Source organism: Mycteria americana, chromosome 14, assembly GCF_035582795.1.
Source record: "Mycteria americana isolate JAX WOST 10 ecotype Jacksonville Zoo and Gardens chromosome 14, USCA_MyAme_1.0, whole genome shotgun sequence".
Lineage (NCBI taxonomy): Eukaryota > Metazoa > Chordata > Aves > Ciconiiformes > Ciconiidae > Mycteria > Mycteria americana.
Genome location: NC_134378.1, coordinates 17,222,347 through 17,241,429, shown reverse-complemented (window position 1 = coordinate 17,241,429; position 19,083 = coordinate 17,222,347). Strand labels below are relative to the sequence as shown.

The 19,083-nt window shown below is 59.3% G+C and overlaps 1 protein-coding gene across 1 annotated transcript; it reads left to right on the top strand.

Annotated features, from left to right (window-relative positions):
• The first annotated feature begins 1,942 nt into the window (after positions 1 to 1,942).
• Positions 1,943 to 17,241, top strand: STK35 (serine/threonine kinase 35). The gene is made up of 3 exons (XM_075516872.1): positions 1,943 to 2,434; positions 8,260 to 9,007; positions 16,044 to 17,241. The coding sequence occupies exons 1-2, from the start codon at positions 1,999 to 2,001 to the stop codon at positions 8,970 to 8,972; spliced, it is 1,149 nt and encodes a 382-aa protein (XP_075372987.1). The 5' UTR covers positions 1,943 to 1,998; the 3' UTR covers positions 8,973 to 9,007; positions 16,044 to 17,241.
• Positions 17,242 to 19,083: the final 1,842 nt, after the last annotated feature.

Below are 19,083 nucleotides of genomic sequence, written 5' to 3'. Positions count from 1 at the left end.
CTGGGAGGTGAAGCGGCTCCATTTAAAAGCAAATAGAGTTCAAACCACTCGCAGGAGCCGCAGCCTTGCGCCGCGCCACCGTGCCGCAGAGGGTCAGCCCCGCCGTGGGAGCCATCACCCACCGCGCACTCCGAGCCCTGGGTGCTGGCGGCTCAGGGGGGTCTCCATCCCCCCCGGCCCAGCGTGATGCAGCCCAGAGGTGCTGTGAGCTGCGTGATGGCAGCAGCACGTGCCTCCCAAGTGAGTCAAGAAACCAGTCATTTTTCGAGCTCCTCCGTAAACTGGCTCTGCAGGTGCTCTCCTTGACTGTCCGCAGAGCGCCTGCCGCTACCGTCACCCAGGCAGGGGGTAGGAAAACGCGGGGAGAAGCGGCTGGAAAAAACCTGTTAGGGGGTTTGATCGCCGCCACCCCCCCCCAGCACACAGGGAGCGGCACGGTGGCGTGCGAAGCCCCGAACCTGGGGGCTGCCAGCAGCCTGGTGCCAGGATTAGACCCCCCCGCACCGCCTGGGGTGGACGGATGCTCGTGAAGCCCCCGGCCGGGGAGCGAAGAGCAGTTTGGGGATGGCGTGTGGGACAGGGACCCCTGCGTGGGGACGCGGCCATCCCACGCCACCTGCCCGCGGGAGCAACGCGGCCAAACCAGCCCCACGGGGAGCCAGGATCCAAGTCACGGGGGCCGCGGCCATCCCAGGGGGACACACTGCAGCCCCGGGGGGGTTCCCCCCCGGCCCCCGCCACCCCTCAGGGTCCGGGTGTACGGCAGTCGCTGCGCCCCGCTTCTGGTGACCGACACGTTTCCCATCCCACGGGCACCCAGTGGGTGCCACGCCGCCCCACGCCAGCCCGCCGGGCCCCAAAAGCCCCCGCTGCACCAGCGCCCACCCCCACGGCAGCGGGGCGATGCCCCCCAGCATCTCAGCGACTTTCCCGGGGAACTTCCAGCCGGAAAGCCCCGTGCTGAGCCCCGGGAGCGGGGCCGGACCGTCCCCGGGAGGGTGAGCGCGATGCCCGGGAGGGGCCCCCGGGGCTCTCAAACCGCCCCCGGGCCCCGCGCCCGCCCTTCCCGCTGCGGCTGCACCGCCCCGGTGCCCCGACCCCCCCTGCACCGCACGGCCGTCACCAGCGCACCGGGGCCCTTCTCACGCTGCACGGCCCCCGGGGCATCACCCCCGCCGGTGCACTGACCCCCCTCCCGCTGCACCCACCCTTCTCCCCGGTGCATCACCCCCTCCCGGTGCACCGAGCACGGCTGCACGGCCCCGCGGTGAACCGCATCCCCCCCCCGGTGCACCGACCGTCCCGGCGCGGGGGGGGAGGAGGGGGGGAGGAGGGGGGGAGGAGGGGGGGCGGGTCACCCCCGCCGTTACATAACGGGTTACGTCAGGGCACGCGGCCCCGCTCTTATCCCGCCGCCGCCACCCCGCCCGTTCACACGCCGCCGCTCCCGGCCCGGAGCCCGCCGCCGCCGCGGCCCAGGTGAGCTCCGCGGGCCCGCGCCGTGCCCGGCGGGGAAGGAAGGAAGGAAGGGGCCGGACCGGGCCGGGGCGGCCGGCGGGTGCTGCCGCCCCGATGACCGGCCTGTTTACACCGGGGCGGCGCGTACCACGGCGGCGGGGGGGAGGGGAGGCCGGCCGCCGCGCTGAGCCCCCGCCGCGCTGAGGCGCCCTGGCGGCGCGGCGCTCCGGCTACCGGGCGCGGGCTCGAGGGACCGGGCCGCCGCCGCCGAGGCCCGTCCCGCCGCTGGGGGGAGGCCGGGTCCCGGTGCGGCGCCCGCCTCCCACCCCCGCCGGCGCCGTGGTTCGTCCCGCGCCGCCGCGATTGGCCGAGCGCTTAAAGGGGCAGGCAGGGCGCGCTTTTCCGCCCTCCGACGCGGCGGCGCGTGCCCCCTCGCCCGCGCGGCGCTCCCCGGCGCGGCGCTCCCCGGCGCGCGGGGCGGGGGGGGCGGCGGCGGCGGCGGCGGCGGCGGGCGCGCGGCCCCCCCGCGGCGGCGCCGCCATGGAAGCGGCGGACGGCGGCCGCCGCGGGACACAAAGGGCGACGCGGCGGCGGCGGCGGCGGCGGGCGGCGCGGCGGGGCCCCATGGCGGCGGAGGCGACGGCGGCGGGGCCCGGCCCGGGTGGCGGCGGCGGCGGCGCTCCGCGGTACAGCCTGCTGGCCGAGATCGGCCGCGGGGCCTACGGCGTGGTGTACGAGGCGGTGTCGGGCCGCAGCGGCGCCCGCTTGGCGGTGAAACGGATCCGTTGCGACGCTCCCGAGAACGTGGAGCTGGCGCTGGCGGAGTTCTGGGCCCTGACGAGCCTCCGGCGGCAGCACCCCAACGTGGTGCGCTTCGAGGAGTGCGTCCTGCAGCGGCACGGCCTGGGCCAGCGCATGAGCCACGGCAACAAGCGCAGCCAGCTCTACCTGCGCCTCGTCGAGACCTCCCTCAAAGGTACCCGACCCCCCCCCCGCCCCGGGGCACCCCGGCACTGCTGCCACGCCGAGGAGCCCCCCCAGCACCCTCCTGGGCACCCCGGCCTCATCTCCCGCGATGTCCCCCGCGCCCAGGGCCTCCTGCCCACCCCAGGCCGCCCCAGCGTCACCCCAGCCCGGGTTTTCCACCCCTGAGCGCCCTGGGCCTGCCACCTCCCCCCTGTCATCGGTGTCCCCACACTCGGTAACCTCTGGGATACCCCACGCAGGGCACCCTGGTGTCACCCCCCTTCCCCCGGGGCACCCTGACCTCCAGCTCCTGGGGCACCCTTCCCAGGCAGACCCCTTTCCCCCCAGCATCACCCCATTGCTCAAATCCCTCCTTGGCATCACCTGCCCTCAGAGGACCACCCAAAGCTCCCCCCCCACCTCTCGCAACACCCCTCCCTCCACCTTAACTCGCCACTTTGCCACTGTAACCACCCCTGGGCTCCCCCCGCTGCACCCCTGGTCGTCCCAGTCTCCTCCGTCACCCCTGCCAGCCCTGGGGTCCCTCTGTACTGCAGCGGTACCTGCCTGAGACGTGCTCCCCTCCGCTCCCATCACCCGCCTCGGCCCTGTCCCTGCAGGGCTCCCCACAGGGTCCCTCGGCTGTCCCCAGCACCCGTCTTTGGTGCCACCCACCCCAAGCACCCCCTGGGACCCCTGCACAGCATCGCCTGTCCCAGGCCCTGCCCCATGCTGTGCCCTTGGGCTCTGCCTGCGTGTCCCCTCCACTCTCTCCCCTTCCTCTGTGTGCTGCTCCCAGGGACACCCTTCCCTAAGCCCCCACCCTGTGCCTTGGCAGCCCTGTCCCCTGCCCATGGGGTCCCTCCTTGTGCCCTGCACCTCTGCAGCACCCCAGCCCCTTGTCCCTCTTCCTGAGGGACCCTGTTGTCACCTTCAGGCTCAGACCCAGCCCTGGGGAGCATCCCTGTGTGCTGCCCTCAGCCCTTCCCTGCACTATCTGCCAGCACTTACCTCCTCCTCCCTTGTTACACCCCCCTCCTGGGGCTCCCTCCGCTACCCTGACCTGCACCACAGCCCACGTGTGTCCCTCGGGGACCTTCACCAGTCTCTGCCCCAGTCACACCAAGGGGACATCTCCCCCCTCTCCGCCCGCTGCACAGTCCCCTCTCCTCTGAGCGCCCCAAGGCTGCAGCCCGTACGGTGCCCTGCCTGCTCCCTCGAGCTCTTGCAGCTTTGGGACTGTTATTTGTGCTCTCCTGTCCCCGTTCCCCTCCCAAGTGCTGGCTCTGTGGGGACAGCCCTGGAGGCACCAGTGCCTGTAGCCTGGGCTGACACCCTCATCTTCCCCTGGGGTCCCTCAGCAGCATCACGGGGCTGTCAGGGGTCACCTTCTCCTGCCACAGGCGATAACTGCGATGGTGACATCTCCGAAATGCTCCCCCCCTTCCTCTGCTCCCTTGGCTGCTTGTCAGAGCCAGCTCTACCAATGTGCACTGAAGATGTGGAAAAATACTGGAGTCCTGTCTCCTCGATGCCCCCAGCCTGCTGCAGCCAGGGCCAGCTCATCCCAGCCCCCCCCCCCTTCCCCAAATTTGTGTGCCAGGACTCCCGTACACTCCTTGGGGAGCTCAGTCTCCCCATGCCCCCCCAGCTGAGCCCCCCAGTGCAGGCAGCGTCCAAACCCTGTGCCCGGCACAGACTTTACGCAAGGCTGCGGAGACCCATCCTCCAAGCAGACCTCTGGCTCTCGGGCTGCCCCTGCCCTGCCTGTCCCCTCCGTGCTCCTGGGGGGACGTGTCTGGACCTGCCCGGCTCTCCCCCATGCAGACCCGATCCTGTTCTCCCTTCACACTCCACGCACAACCACCCAAGGGAGCCCCTGCCAGAAGGGTAGTGTCCTAATTTCTGTATTGCTTGGGTGCTTCCTTTACATGCCCTCGCAGGCACGACTCCCTGGGAAAGGAGCCAGCTCTTTCCTTTGCTGAGTCCAGCTGTAGCAAGGCAAGCTCTTCCTGGCAGGTACAGGGGTTTCCTGCCCCCCTTGCCATGTTGCACACCCTGAGAAGAGGCTTGGGGATAACTCTTGGGTAGCTGTAGGTGCCCCCGTGTCTGGGTGGGGAGAGGACCCCCCAAGTTCCCTGCCATGGGGAGGGCTTTGCCTGCCCCGGTCCCCCTGCAGCCCTCTGAAGGGGGGAGCAGAGCTGGGCTCTCCATCCCAAGGCCAGAGAGCAGCAGTTTCGCTCCCCAAACCGGAGTGCGTTCTCCCCTCCATCTGCCTTCCTCCTGACTGCCCTCCGGGCTGTGTTATCTGCTGGCCACAGGCTCGGGCAGAGGCTGTGCTCGCTGCCTTCCCAAGCTTTGGGTCTGATATGGCACTGAGAAATATTTTCAAAACAAAAGCCAGAGCTAGGTGAGCCTCCCAGGTCTGCTTGCTCTCCTTCCTTGCCCGCAGCACGTGAGATGCGTGCACGGAGCTGCTGTGCTGTCACTCTGGCCGAGGTAGCCGGCACGTAGCTGTGCTGCCGTGCCATTCTGCACGACCGCAGCCGGGCTATTTACGGGCCTGCACAGATGCTGTGCCAACGCGCCGGGGCTCAGGGCACAGGGGGGGATTAGTCGGAGACTTTCTGAATCGGGAGCACAACTGTCAGGATACCAGGCGATGTCAGGTCTCAGCTACAGTGCGGAGCCCGCACCTTCAGCATTTTAATGAGATGTGGAATAACAAATTTAAGGGCAGAGTGCAAAAAGGAAGCTGGAAGCCTGGCACTGAGCCCGGAGGAGAAGCATGTATTTGAGCTGTGTCCCCTGATACACGCACACCTTCAGGGCTTGTGCGTGGCCACGTGCCCCTCTTGTTCCTAACCCATAGCAGTGAGAGAGCTGCCGTATTAAGTGAACAGGTATAGGGTGTTGCTTCCTAGCACGTCACCCACAGGGCCACCGACTCATCGCTGGTGCTTGGCCGTGCTTGCAGGCTGCCCTGGCATCGCCCAAGCGTGTTACCATCAGTCCGAGCAGCCAGGCCTCATGCTGCTGGCTCCCGGCGCAGCCTCTTTGCACAGAGGGAGTCAGGGGTTACATGTGGCAGTGAGACGCTGGTTCTGCTGTCATTAGGTTTGGGTTTTTTTCCCTGGGGTGCTAAGCAAATTGGCAAGCTGTTAATGAGCTCCCAGGGTAGGGCAGGGGAGGGCTGCTGCAGGGATGGCGAGGTTAGCGTGTGCCGCCCCGTGTTTGGGCAGGGAGCGCGGGGATGCTCGCTTTGTGATGGAGAACAGGTCTGGCCTCTCGTCTGCATCTCCTCGGCTCTTGGCTGCTTGACTTCAGTTTGCTAACATCTCATCTTTAGGAAGCAGCTTGCCAGCTCTTTATGTTTAAAGCTGTTTGTTTTGAAGGCAGGAAGATGATTTAACGACTAAAACACTTTCAGATTATAGAAAGAAAATGAGGAAATATTACTCTTGGCTTAAGCCTCTCCTACCAGTGCTTCACCCAAAGTGAAGTGCATGGTGTGTGCAGCTACTGCTGGGTCAGCGGCGTCCTCCCTGCGCTTGCTGAGGTTCAGGGCCAAGTTTTAAATTGGAGCCTTCGTTACGCTAAAAACAAACCTTGGCTTGTCGGAGGCAGCAGGTCCCTGCTGCTGGCGAGCCGGTGTTTGAGCCGCTTCCCTGCGGGAAGGGGCTGTCGGCAGCACTGCCGTGTGAATGCTCTCGCCCTCCCACCTGCACGCCCCGGCTTGATGCTCCTGGCCGCGTGTGACGGGCACGGGGCTCTGCCGTGCTCCCATGGTGGTGTGGTTTCTGGCTGAGAAGAGCCAAACCCTCCTGCTCCCCATGTTGGAGCTACGTGGATGCTGAGGGGAGCAGGAGAGCAAAGCCCTGTGCCCTGCTGCGACATCGCTGGGGTTTGGCAAACCCGAGGTGGCAGAAGCGGTGTGAGCTGGGGCTGTCCTGGCTGCGCAAAGGTCTCCGCTCCCGGGATGAGTGGCCCCTGCTTTGGTTTCCACGCTGTCATGCTAGTCTCGCCAAAGGGTGACTTGCATCGGAGAAGCTGCTTTTCCTGGTCAGTGTTTTGGTCTCCAGAGCCAAGCTGCCCCGTGCTTCTCCCAGTTGGCCCTTGGGCTCACGTGCTGAGCCCCCCTCCAGCACTTTGGGGTCTCATTTGGCCCCTCAGAGTGCACCCGGTGACCTGTACCTCCAGCCTCTTCACGGTCCTCCCATCCCCCAGACCTAACCTTCATCTTCTGCTGAGGGCAGGGAGGTGCAGCCAAATCCTTCTGTTTTGCAAACTTTCATTTCCATAGCAGTAGCCATGGATACAGACTGTTTGTGCAAATAACCAATATTCCCACCCACACTGATCACTGACCGTTGCAGGCATGGGCGCCGGGCAGCCCAGGGCTTGGTGTCCCTGGTAGTCCTTGGCTTTACCTGCTGCTGGAAGTTTGCTTTCCCAGATGCTCTCTAGGGCTTTGCTAAAACAAACCCCAACTTTGTCAAATGGGTGGAGTTATTTAACTGCTTTCAAAACACTTGGATTCGTCTGTGTGACTTGTTAACTGTGGCAGAGGTGAGTGGTGTCCTCCAGCTTCTCCCTTACAGTGCTCGAGGGTACAGAACTAGTTCCTAGAGCAAAACGATACCCTGGTTGTGTGTGTGCAGGCTCTGTCTGTCACCTGGGTGCTCTGTGCAGGTGATGTGGGGTCTGGCAGTGGGATTTGCATCCTGGCATCAACTAACGGGGCCGGGTCTGCTGCTGGCGCTCACCATGAATTCTGGCATTGCATCACCATGCCAGCATGCCCTGGTGAGCGCCAGCGGCAGACCCGGCCCCGTTAGCCGGTACGATGCTGTTGCATTTCTCCACGTGTCTAGCTTATGTGCGAGAGAGTCGTTTGCCTTGGCGGGGGGGTTGTGGAGTAAAATCTAGATGCAATGAATTGGACCTGAGATGCTCTGAGCTTGAAGAGCTCAGCGAGATGTCTGGTGAAGGAGGAAGCTGCTTGGGGCATAATATTGAGTAGCAGCACTAACGAGCGAGGCAACAGTTATGTTCATAAGCGTGGCTGAGGTTGCACTTAAATGTTGTTTGCTACTTGGGCCTCCAGTTTCCTCTCTTTAAAGACTTGCTGGCACTTAATGAAAGCTGTATGAAGTGGCAGAGCTCCCCTAGCACAAACACAATGCTTAAACACACAAATTTAGTCTGAGAACGGCCAGCGTGCTGCAAGGCTTTGACACTGGTGAGACTGCTCTTAGCGAGGCTGTACTGGCACAGTGCTAAGGGATGTGATTTACTCCCCACTTGCAGTTATACTAGTAAAGCGTTAAGGTATAAGCCAGCCTTTGCTGCCTGCAGCAGAGCTCAGGTGGGAGAGCTGGGGTTCACATAGAACTGATTTTTTTTTTTTTTTTCCCCATAGACTCACTGCTAATTTTGCTTTTAGTCTGTGCCGCTTTGGCTGTCAGAGCCCGGGGAGAATTGCCTGACGGTAGCACAGGAAAATAACGCTCCGCTTCCGAGTTCCTTGCAAGCACCTGAGAAGACGCGTGCTCGGTCTCACTCGCATGCCTGCACTTTGCTGGGAACGGGTCCCTGAGCTGGGCTCAGATAAATGTGCTGGTGTGTGGCACTCAACGGGATCCTAAAGCACTTGAAGCCACGGCAGTGCCAGCGTGACGACTGCTGGTACCCTGCAGTGCAATAGGTCCCCGTCACATTCCTAAGGCCTTTACTGTCTGCATGAACCAGACCCGTTCCTTGCCCGTGCTGAGTTAGTGTGGACATTTTGTAATGTCTGAAAAACCCACTCTTGCTTTTCTCCCTTTCGGTTAGGTGAGAGGATCCTGGGCTATGCGGAGGAGCCTTGCTACCTGTGGTTCGTCATGGAGTTCTGCGAAGGGGGAGACCTCAACCAGTACGTGCTCTCACGAAGACCCGACCCGGCGACAAACAAGAGCTTCATGCTGCAGCTGACCAGCGCCATTGCCTTCCTGCACAAGAACCGTATTGTCCACCGGGACCTGAAACCAGACAACATCCTGATAACCGAGAAGTCTGGCACCCCTGTTCTCAAGGTGGCTGACTTTGGGCTGAGTAAGGTCTGCGCTGGCCTGACTGCTCGGGGCAAGGAGGGTGGGCATGAGAACAAAAATGTGAATGTGAACAAGTACTGGCTGTCTTCGGCTTGCGGCTCTGATTTCTACATGGCGCCCGAGGTCTGGGAGGGACACTACACCGCCAAGGCTGACATCTTCGCCCTTGGCATCATCATCTGGGCCATGATTGAGAGGATAACTTTCATCGACACGGAGACCAAGAAGGAGCTGCTGGGGACCTACATCAAGCAGGGGACCGAGATTGTGCCCGTTGGGGAAGCGCTGCTAGAAAACCCAAAGATGGAGCTGCACATCCCTCAGAAACGCAGGACTTCCATGTCTGAGGGGATCAAGCAGCTCTTGAAAGACATGTTGGCTGCTAACCCACAGGATCGACCTGATGCCTTTGAGCTTGAAACCAGAATGGACCAGGTTACATGTGCTGCTTAAATTCAGGGCAGGGCACTGCTGTGCTTTGCAGCTGGGTAAGTGATCTGCAGTTTTTGTATTATTCTAACTGCTGTACCAGCCCGATAATGTACTTTGTAGTGACACAAAGGAGTCTTTTATGTTCCCAGAGCTATTTCTATAGTGACTCATCAGAGCACTGCTTCTGAGGTTTTTTTCCACCTATTCTACTGCAAAAATAAAGTAGAGGTGGGAAACAGAATTAGCAGCTGCATGTCCTGCTGCTGCCCAAAGGCCCAGCGGAGCTGGCAGGGCTGGGCAGGAGCCCTGCTCCTCAGAGGTCCTGGCCAGTGGCTGAGAGAGGCTGGTGCACGGCAGAGAGACCCGCGAGCACCCTTTGATACCAGCTTTGGGTACGTCAGTCTCTCCCAGGGGCAGGGAAGGAGCTGCCAGTTCTGCCTCTTCTGCTGCGTGGTATAATCTCTGTGGTCGGTGCTGAGAGCACCTTGTTGTCTAGCACAGTCCCCTTCCCCTCTGAGACTCGGACAGGACACCTCGGGGCTCGGCTGGCTCGGTGAGCAGGCATCGAGTGGAGTGGCAGGTCCATCTCGGTATAGACAAAGCTGTTTCCTTTGCTTTCACCTCCGACGCACGTGGGTCCATCTCGTTTTGTTTCCTTGCTAAAGGCAGGCTTCCTTTTGGAGTGAACTGCAGTTGCCCAAACCCAGTAGGATGCTTTGGTCTCCAGCGTCTGAGTTTGTAGACCTGCGTCTGCTCAGGAAGGAAGCTTACAAAACAGTTGTGCTCAGACTGAGCTCAGCTCTCTTCAAGCAGAGTCCCCTCCCTTTTCCCCCCAGCTTGGTTCCTAAACAGTCCCAAGCTCAGAGGTCCCAGCGGTGGGACCCACCCTCTGGGTGGTCAGACATGGTCTGGAAGGACCCCCAGGGACATGGGGTAGCTGGCGGTGTCACTAACCAGTGACACTGAAGGACTGGGAGGTGTTGCCTGCATGGCAAAGCTGCCTGTAAACAAGAGCTGTTACTAGGGATCCTCCTGGCCAAAAGCTTCAATGAAACTGAGGAAGTGCAGATTACAAGGGGCGAGGCCGATGTATTCCCAGCCCAGGTTCTTCCTCAAGCTGCTGCAGAGCTGCCGGACCGTTGCCGGTCACAGGAGACCTCTGAAAGCCTGTCTGGGTCAGCTTGGGCTCCCCAGCCCCTACCTCACCCCGAAACCACGCAGATCCTGCTGGACCAGAGCAGAGCACAGATACAAGGGAGCAGAGAGGGACGAAGTGGCTGCCCTAGCCAGCAGACACCCGGCCTTCAGCCTTGCAGCGATGGCCGTGCACCGAGCCCACTCCTGCGAGCGAGCCTCCAGCAGCAGGGCGGCGGGGAAGGTGGGGGCATTTTAGCAGGTTTTACTAAAAAACCTCCTCACTGCCCACCTGAGGGTTCCTGAGCTTATGTAAAGCGATGTGCTGCCCATCCGCCCTCTGTGCGTGTGCCCGGGTAAGCTTTGTGCTGTTTGCAGAGAAATAGGAATATGGAAATGGAAAGTTCCATGGGGTAGGTCCAGTGTTATCGCTGCTGGTTTGTCAAAACTGGTCCACAAACCATTTCCTCCGCACCCTGGCACAAAATAATTTTAATGCTCCTAAGATCTCCAGCACAAGTAATTGATGCGACTGCTTCCGCCTGGGGCTGGGGCTCGGTACTGGTCCCAGTGCAAGTGTGGGCTGGGGATTAGGGTGGGGGAGTGAATCTGCAGAAATGTGAGCCCTTAAGATGGGTGTGATAAAGTCCTGGGGCAAGAGCAGGGCACCCCACCTTGTGCCCCAGGGCGAGGCGTGGGTCTCCTGGCTGTTGGGAGCAGCTCTGCTGCGTGGCAGAGGGTCGGGTAGGGGTTTGCTGCCGCCGTTGCCATCTGCGATGGCTCTGTGCTGACACGATGCTGCTGAGTTATGCAACCAGCCCGTGCCCTCCGGGGAAAATTCATCCTGCGCATATCTGCGGAATAGTACATGCAGGGATAACAAACACCGAGGGGACAGTCCTACCCTGGGGCTCTGCAAACCGCCCCCCCCCGCCCCCCGCCTCCATCCGCGGCCAGAGCCAGCCATGAGTCTGCACCGATCGGCTCCGTCGTGACACAGCTGCGGCAGAGATGGATGCGCTTATGTAACGCAACAGCCTGGCATACGTAGCGTGGCTGCTTGGCCCAGATAGGAGCCTGGCGCCAGCCGTATGTTCACCGCAAACCTATGGTGTTGTGCCGTGGGGAGCGTTCCTCCGGCTTGTTTATGGGGCAGCAGAATATTTGGTGTGCTCTCCTATAGGGTTTTTCTAATGCGTTGTGTGTTTGTGCATTCAAATCGGCCTACCTCTGGCTGTTATTAAATGCAAATCTTAAATTGGAAACCCGCTTGAGAAGCTTAAAATGGGATTTAGAGCAGGGCCTGAATTCTGCTCTCAGGTAATTTAAATTGACCAAGAAACTCAAGTAACCTCTTCCGACTTAATTGTGGCACTAGCACATAGTGCTGCTGGGTCATGCAGCGAGTTGTTCTTCCCCAGGACAGCTTCAGACACTGCTCAGCCTTGGTTCATGCCATAATCTGGAAAACTGTAACCCTTCCTGACCCAGGTAATCAGATTTTTGCTTATTCTTTGGTACGCCACTGACCTCTTGCGATTTTGCTTCGTGTCCCAGCAGCTTTGCCTTTAGTTCTGCTACGGATGCTGCACGCACCTGCCAGTCAGCAGGCTTCATGCTCTGTTACCCCTCCAAAATGCAGATATTAAATGTCAGTTCTCAGCCAGGAAAGTGTTTCTGGCTTGGTTTCTGCTGGATACCAGGGTGTCTGGGGTGGAGATGAGCCTGCTTATCTCCTTGCTCCCCGCACCACACTGCTGGTGGCCCCAGGGCAGTAGGTCCAGCAGAGGTGGGCAGCATTTCCCTAGGCAAAAAGGTCTTGTCTTTTCTTATTTGAACACTGTGCTGCCCCACCTTCTGCAGGAGGAGTTTATCTAAAGCCTGAGATTGCTGTTCCCAAAAGCATGCCTGTTGGGCAAAGAGGACAAAAGCCTTTCCAGTACAAGTAGGGAGGGGCTGGATTGTGCTGGGTCCCTGCTGATCGGCTCTTGATTGCCGGGTGATAGCCCAGCACTGTGGCTGCACTGCACCCTAAGGAGTATTTCACCCCTCCTTGTCGGTACTGGAAGGTTGGGGCCGCTCTCCTCTCTCTTCCTTTCCTGCAACGCGAACATCTTTTTCTTTGTGTGTCTTTTTTTTTTTTTTTGTAGCTGCCCTCCCCAGGGCAGGCGAGGGGCCTCCCGTGGACACCGCTTCAGCCGGGACCCTCTAACGTTGTGGGTTCGTGCAGTGCGGATTGAGCAACCCGTAGACAAGTTGCTGAGCAGAGAGGTGCAGTGAGAGCATGTGGGTGGCTGCTGCTCGCTGGAGTGGCACCAGTGGTCTTGGCCACAGAAACAAGGGGAGCAAGCGGCAGCGTCGCCCACCACCTACGGTTACGCATTTAAGAAACTTTGTAGTTTTAATTCACATAGGACATCAAACTGCAATGGTTGTGATCAGTGTAGACGGCGGCTTGTTCTGGTAGATCATATTCCGTGATATTTTCACTGTGGATAAAACAGTAGGTCTGACTTTGGGGTGGATGCTCAAGGTGAACGGCCGGAATCTGTGCATGCGGTGTGGTGCAGACCGCAGCATCCTGGGGGCTGCCTTCAGCAGGAAGGTGTCTGACAGCCAAGGCCAGCCTGCTTCACTCCAGCATTCCTCCTCCTCCTCCTCTCTCACTGGTTTTGATCATTCCAGTTTCAGCTGAAAGTAACTGTTTGCATTTGCATTGTTCTCCTCTTTGCATTTTCAAAATACAACGGGAGCCGCTGCTGAACAAGCTCATCTGCTCTCCCTGCATGATGGTGTCTGTCCCCGGCGAGAGCTCTCTGGTGCTGTGCCCAGCCGCTCCGGAGCACCGCTACTAAACTGCTGCCCCACAGAATTTCAGACCTGGAGGGCAGGGATCCCACGCACATCAGCAGCATCTCTGCGAGTTGTCAGCGAGCAGGGCTGTTGCATCAAGTTAGGTCCTGTCTGTTAGTACCACTCAACTCAAATTTTACCATGCGGTAAAAATGCCCTTACTCTGCTGGCCGGGAACAGGTGAGCAAGTCAAGGAAAAGGATAGCGGTTTCATTTCTGAAACAACGTTGGTTTTGACTTCAGACTGTTTTCAGTGTGGTTTGTGAATCTTGGCACGGACGAAAGCCATGGGACACTGAAAGCAAGGTCAGTTCCTCTTCTTGGCCATAGCAGCGGGTGCAGCATCGCAGGGCCACCCTGCGGAGTGGTGACATCTTTCTGGGCAGCGTCGATTCTACCTGGGGAGAAGCGAAGCCCTGAGGATGAACTGGATCACGTCACCTCTGGCCAGATGTGTTTAGCGTTTGCGTTTGCTCGCTGTCAGCCCCGCTCTCCCTCCTGGGGGAGGCCGCTGCGGTTGGATTTAAGGAAGCTCCCAAGGAATGCGTCACAAATGTACGTACAGAGCACGAGGAAGGACTTAGGAGATAAAGCAGGCTCTCAGCCCCCTTCCCTTGTACCCTGTGTTCCCACGCAGGGGTAGATAACGTGATTAACACGAGAAGGTGCTGGGTTATCTCTCCCTCCCCTGCACTGAGTCCTCCGATACCACGCAGACCGCGTTGCCACCTCCCATCTCTGCCGTGACCCACGCATTAGTGTCATCTTCCTTAGGTGCTGGATGAGGACTCCATGGGCTGCTGGTTCATATCCTGCTGATGCTGAATGAACATTCGAGCTGATTAAAACTATAAGTGGCATCAGTGGAGAGATTAAAAGCTCTTGAACGAGCCCCTGAAACAACGTGCGTCAATGGTGTGAGCTGTCCTGTCTCAGAGCCGTGAGCTTGGGGCTGCTCAAGCAAGCGCCTTCCCTGAAAATGCTCCTCCTCCAGGGAAGCATGAACAGAAACGCTGCCCTTCTTGCTAATGAAACTGCACCGCAGGAGAAATCTTCCAGAAGATTCCTTGCGCAATTGCCCCTGACCTGATGTCCAAGTGCCTCTTGCAAGCCTGCCTTCTCAAACAGAAAGGCTTTATTCCTGATTGCAGCCTGCAAAGGCGGCACCTCCTGGTTAACCTCTCCTGAAAAGGAGAGGTTAACTGTGCCCGTGGCCCCGGCTTCTGCTCCGAGCAGCAGAGGCAGCCTCTTCCTTTAGAAATGTGTTCTTCAGGCACGGATTTCTTTAATGAGATTTCCTAGGCCTAAGGGATTTGAGTAATTTGCTGGGCAGCGGCAGGTTTTTTTCTTCAGCAGGTCTCTCCCGCTGCTCCGTCACTGTTGCTCGGTGTCTCTGCAGAGCCCCTCGCTTGTTCCCGGTGGGAGAGGACCTGCCCCTGCTGAAGGGGAGGGGGCTAAATCCACCCCCCCCCAATTTTTTTTCCATGTAACTGAGCTCAGAGCTCAAGTTTGGGGAAAAATTAAACTGCTGTTAGCTCCTGGAAAATTAGCACGAGGGGTGACGAAGTGAAGCAGGGCCCTCCCCTTGGGTTGAAGGTTTGCACGTGTTTCAGTGACTTCCAGCCCCGTCCCCCGCTGCAGGAAGCCCTCGAGGAGCCAGTGGGCAGAGCTGACAGCAGCGGGGAGACCCCCGGGTCCCTCCATCGGGCAGGCGGGTCCCAGCTTTCATCGAACCGTCACCGCCGCTTCCCAGCACAACCCCTGGCCTCAGCTCTGCCGGTCCCTCCTCTGAAGGCTGTGACGTCCTGAATGATGTATTTCCAGTACAGAAGTGACATCGCGTGTGCGCGTGCTGTTCCTCTGCTGGGTCCGGGCTTGCTGCTGGATGGGATGTCCACGGGGAATTTACCGGGTGGCAGACGAACTGGGTGGAAATTGCTGGTGGTTTATGTGCAGAGTTGGGCATTTCTGCGTCCCCGAGCTCAGAGGACAGGAGGGTGCGGTGCCAGGGCTGTGGGGGAATTGGTGCAGCACCCTTGGTGCCGCAGGGGCCGTGGGGGATGCTGTGCGTCGGGGCTTTGGCCAGAGCAGGGACCAGTACAGCAAAGTTCTGCCCGTTCTTCCCTAAAATCCCTGGCACTGAGCATCCTCGTGGGCTATTGCAAGCGCAGCTCGGCCATGCTGTGAAACCCATCCTGCTCTGCTTTCAGTTGCGCTGAAATGGATTTTAACCGCCTCTCGCAGAGCCACTTGAGAACCCCGAGCTGCTGCTGACGCACAGGGCGAGCGGTGCAGGGCGTCCCCGTGTCACAGCTTGTTCCACCTTTCCCAGGGTGTGCGGATGCAGAGGACAGGCAGCCGGCGCTCGCAGGCGCGTCACGTGGACCCTCAAGGCCGGGCTCTGCTGCGGCAATGCTCGTCCTCGTTCCAGCTGGGCTGTCACCGTGCTGAGCCCTGCGGGATGGGGCTGTGTCACCAGCGTGCAGGGTGATGCTCAACCCCCAGCCGACCCATCCCGGCTCAGCCCACGCGCTGGGGCAGCTGGATGCGTCCTGACCTTGGCAGCGCTGCGCAGGGCTGTTTGAATCCCTCCCGAGAAAGACGTGACCGTAAACCGAGTCTAGACCCGCAGCGCCTGGATCAATAACAAAAGCACTGCGAAGTAGAGAGATGTGGCAGCGCCCATCTTGGACTAACTGGGACCAGTGGGAAGGCTGGGGGAGTGGGCTCCCTCTCCACAGCAGTGTCCTCCAGCCCTTCCATCCAGCAGCCAAATGACTCCGGCACCAATCCGCTCACCGTTGCGCCTTCCCCCCGCTGCAGTTCGTAGGTGTTGCTGTTCGCAGTCATTGGTTGGGGCCGTGTAACGAGAAGGCGTGCGCTCATCTTGAGTTCTCTCAGACCCCCAAATGATGCTTTAGTTAAGGCTTGGGAATGAAAGGAGAGGTGCAGCGAGCACAGTGAGCCAGTGACCCTGCTTGCTTTACCTACCTGCAGTCTGGGTCGGGTGGCGGCGGGAGGGCTGGATGTTGTCACGATGTAGTAACTGGGACAAAACCGCTGACATACCTGACCTCTCTTTCTCCTTTCTTGTTTTTCTTGCAGGTTTATTTACCAGGGACCCATAATCTCCATTATTTACGTGCAACGAGGGAAGTCAAAGATAAGGGAAGATGATGATACAGAAGATCCCTGGTCTGCAGGATCTCTGGCAATGTGAAATCTTTGGGTGTTACTTTGTTTTGTTGGGAAGAGGTGTTCTGGGGGCGCGGGAGGGCACTGCAGAGGCCTGTAGAAGGACACAGGCTGGCAGCTATTGTGCTCACGAGACTTTTAAACAAGATCCAGAGAGCAGAGCTGCCCCTGCCCAGCCCTCCCTGTCTCCTGTGCTGCCGTTGACTCAGTAGATGTTTCTAGAGAAGATCTGGTTCCATAAGGAGGTAGGAATCGGCATCCCGGCAGCGAGGTGTGCTGCCAGGCACCAGCTCCGAGTCCAGCTGGGCGCAACTTTGGGTTTAAAGCTATTGCTTTCGCGTAGGGGAAACGGGAGCAAAGTGATTGCTAGGTTTGCACCGGGAGTGCAGTGCTTTAGAAAAAGTGAGTCTCTCGGACCACGTGTTGCAAGCAGCTAAATAATTTCATAGCTAGGCAGCTTCTGAATAGGGGGATGCTGCCCAGGCTATGAGCAGTTGACGTTAGGGTAGAGTAGCATAAACGAGCTGGAAAGCCATTTGGCAAGGCCGGTCTGCTGCTGCGACGGGCAGACCTTCATTCTCCCCGGGCTGGATTTCACTAGTGACGTTTGTTACAGTCTTTATTCTATAGAGAGGGCAATGGGGAGCCCGTAGGTACATTTTCAGGTGGACATCGTCTGCATCCAAGAGAAAGAGAAAGCAGTCCACTACTCTGATCCATTTAATGCCAAACTTCAGTTGTTAGGAACAATACTTGGGAGAGGAAGAGGTTTGGTCTAAATGGCTCACGGGCTGGATTCTAGCCTCTGGTGAAACACTTTTCCCTGCTAGGTAACTATCTCCAGGAAGCAAAGGCAACGCTGCTGTTTAGGTTTGGTTACAGTACAGCTCAGGTAAGGAGATTGGAACCTCAGGCTGAGCAGTTAATACTAGATTTCCTTGCCTATGTTTAGAGTAACATTAATATTCTGGGGCTGACCCCATGTTGATGGTCTTTCGACTTTGCTCACTGTAAATGCAATGTAAAGCACCACCTCTTCTCCACCCTGCAGGTTCTGAACCAACTAAAACAGTTGTCACCAGGCTAAATCACCCGGCAGCGGTTTGGGGAGCGGGCTGGTCTGACCCAGCATCGCTCCCGAGCTGCCGAGGCGCTCGGCCCTTACTGCAGCCGGAGCTGGCCAGGGCCGCAGGCAGAAGAGGGTCCCCCTGAGCCCTCATCCCTGGCTCTGGGAGCTGCCCCGTGCCTGCGCGCAGGCTGCAGCTTTCCCGTGTCATCACTGGAAGGTTCCTGAACTGGCAGCACCTCCTTGTATCTACTCAGCGTACTTTGCTGACCTCATGGGAATGAATGGGAAACGCAATCAATTCACGTGGGCCAAAGCAGAGCTAAAGCAGGGAGAGGAGGGAGGGGTTTCTTTTTTCTCTTCCCTCTATTCCAGGACACAAAGCTAAGGCTGTCGCTGCAGAAAGCCAGGTCCCTCTTAGGACGATGATGCCAGGAGGCTCCAGACCATGTGTCTGTGCCTTGTGAAGGTTTGGGCAGCACAAATTCGGTGCCAAGCCCCTGTTCCCACGCTGCTCTTCTGTTTGTTCCTAGGGATGCTTCTGTGGGCTGTGGCCAGCCACAGCCAGACCGTGACTGTACAGGCTCCTTCCAGGCTGGTTACGGGGCTGTGAGCAGTTTGGGGTTGGTTAGCAGGCACCGTGCTCGGCCCCGGCCGCAGAGCACTCTTGGGGGCTTTGAACAGTGCGTTGGCTGCTCTCATTTCTCTCTAACTAGTAGCAGATCCCTGCAGCGGCCGTGCCGAGGAGCTGCAGGCGGGTTTCTCCCCCGGGTGCCAGGGAGGGCTTGCAGAGCCCTGCACATCGCCCGGCATCCCGCAGGGAGGGCTGCGGTGAGACGAGAGCTGAACCCCGTAGTTTGCAAGTACAGCGTTAGTGCCCTGATCACCGGACCATCCTTCTTCCACCTGACAGAGCCTTTGCTCCTGACTGTTATAACTTAACCCTGGCTTGAACGGTTGCAGTAAGAGGGCTTTACCCTCCCAGCCCGGCTCACGAGGCTTTCCCTGCTGGAAGGGCCCCTCACTGGGCGTTATGCCCCAGGAGAAGGGAGCTTCCTAGCAGGAGACTTCCATGCGCGGAAACCAAGCCTGAAATGCAGGACATGGAGATGGAAGGTGGTGAGTGGGCTGCTCACCGGGACCGCTGCCAGCTGCCAGCACCCTGCTCCTCTCTGGGGACAGGAGCGAGCCTGGCAGGCAGCGCCTGGGAGGGTCACCCCTCTTGGTCCATTGCTGTTTCAGGCCATCTTCAAACCACACGTCTCCACCTCAGCTTTTGCATTGCAGATGTGTTTTTAAAGCAGCTTGATGTTAGTGAGCTAGACCGTAGTGCCTTACGTAGGATTTAGCAAACACTTCCAAGGACGAGACCTAGGGCTGCTAGCCTTTGGCCAATGTGGATGTTTCCCTGATTAGTTTGTCCTTTTAAGAGCATTTCTCCCTGATGATTTTGCTGCTCTTTGTGCTTGACTCCCCAGACTATATGGGAACCTGCCTTGTGTTTACAGCTCCTAGCATCTCACCTCCCAGTTACTTTGGCCCAGACCAGCGCTCCCTCTAGAACAAGGTGGGAATGGGGAACAGCTCAAACTCGCACGTGCTGTGGAATGGGGGATGTTTAGGCTTCTCTTCCCAGCTGGGTCTATCGGGCATCTCCTCCCAGCTCCTGCAGGCTGAACGTCTCCTTCCGCTGTAGATGTTTCTGGCATTAGGATGCGCCTCTGGAAAAACTCAAGCTTAGGAAAGCAGCACCAAGCCTGCCGCCCATCGCCCAGCCTGGAGCCAGGCTGTTTCCATCTCTTCCTCGCCGCAGCAAAGCTGAGCATCCAGGTGCCGGGGGGCCGGGGCAGCGTGGGGGGAGCCAGGCACCCCCTCAAGAAACCC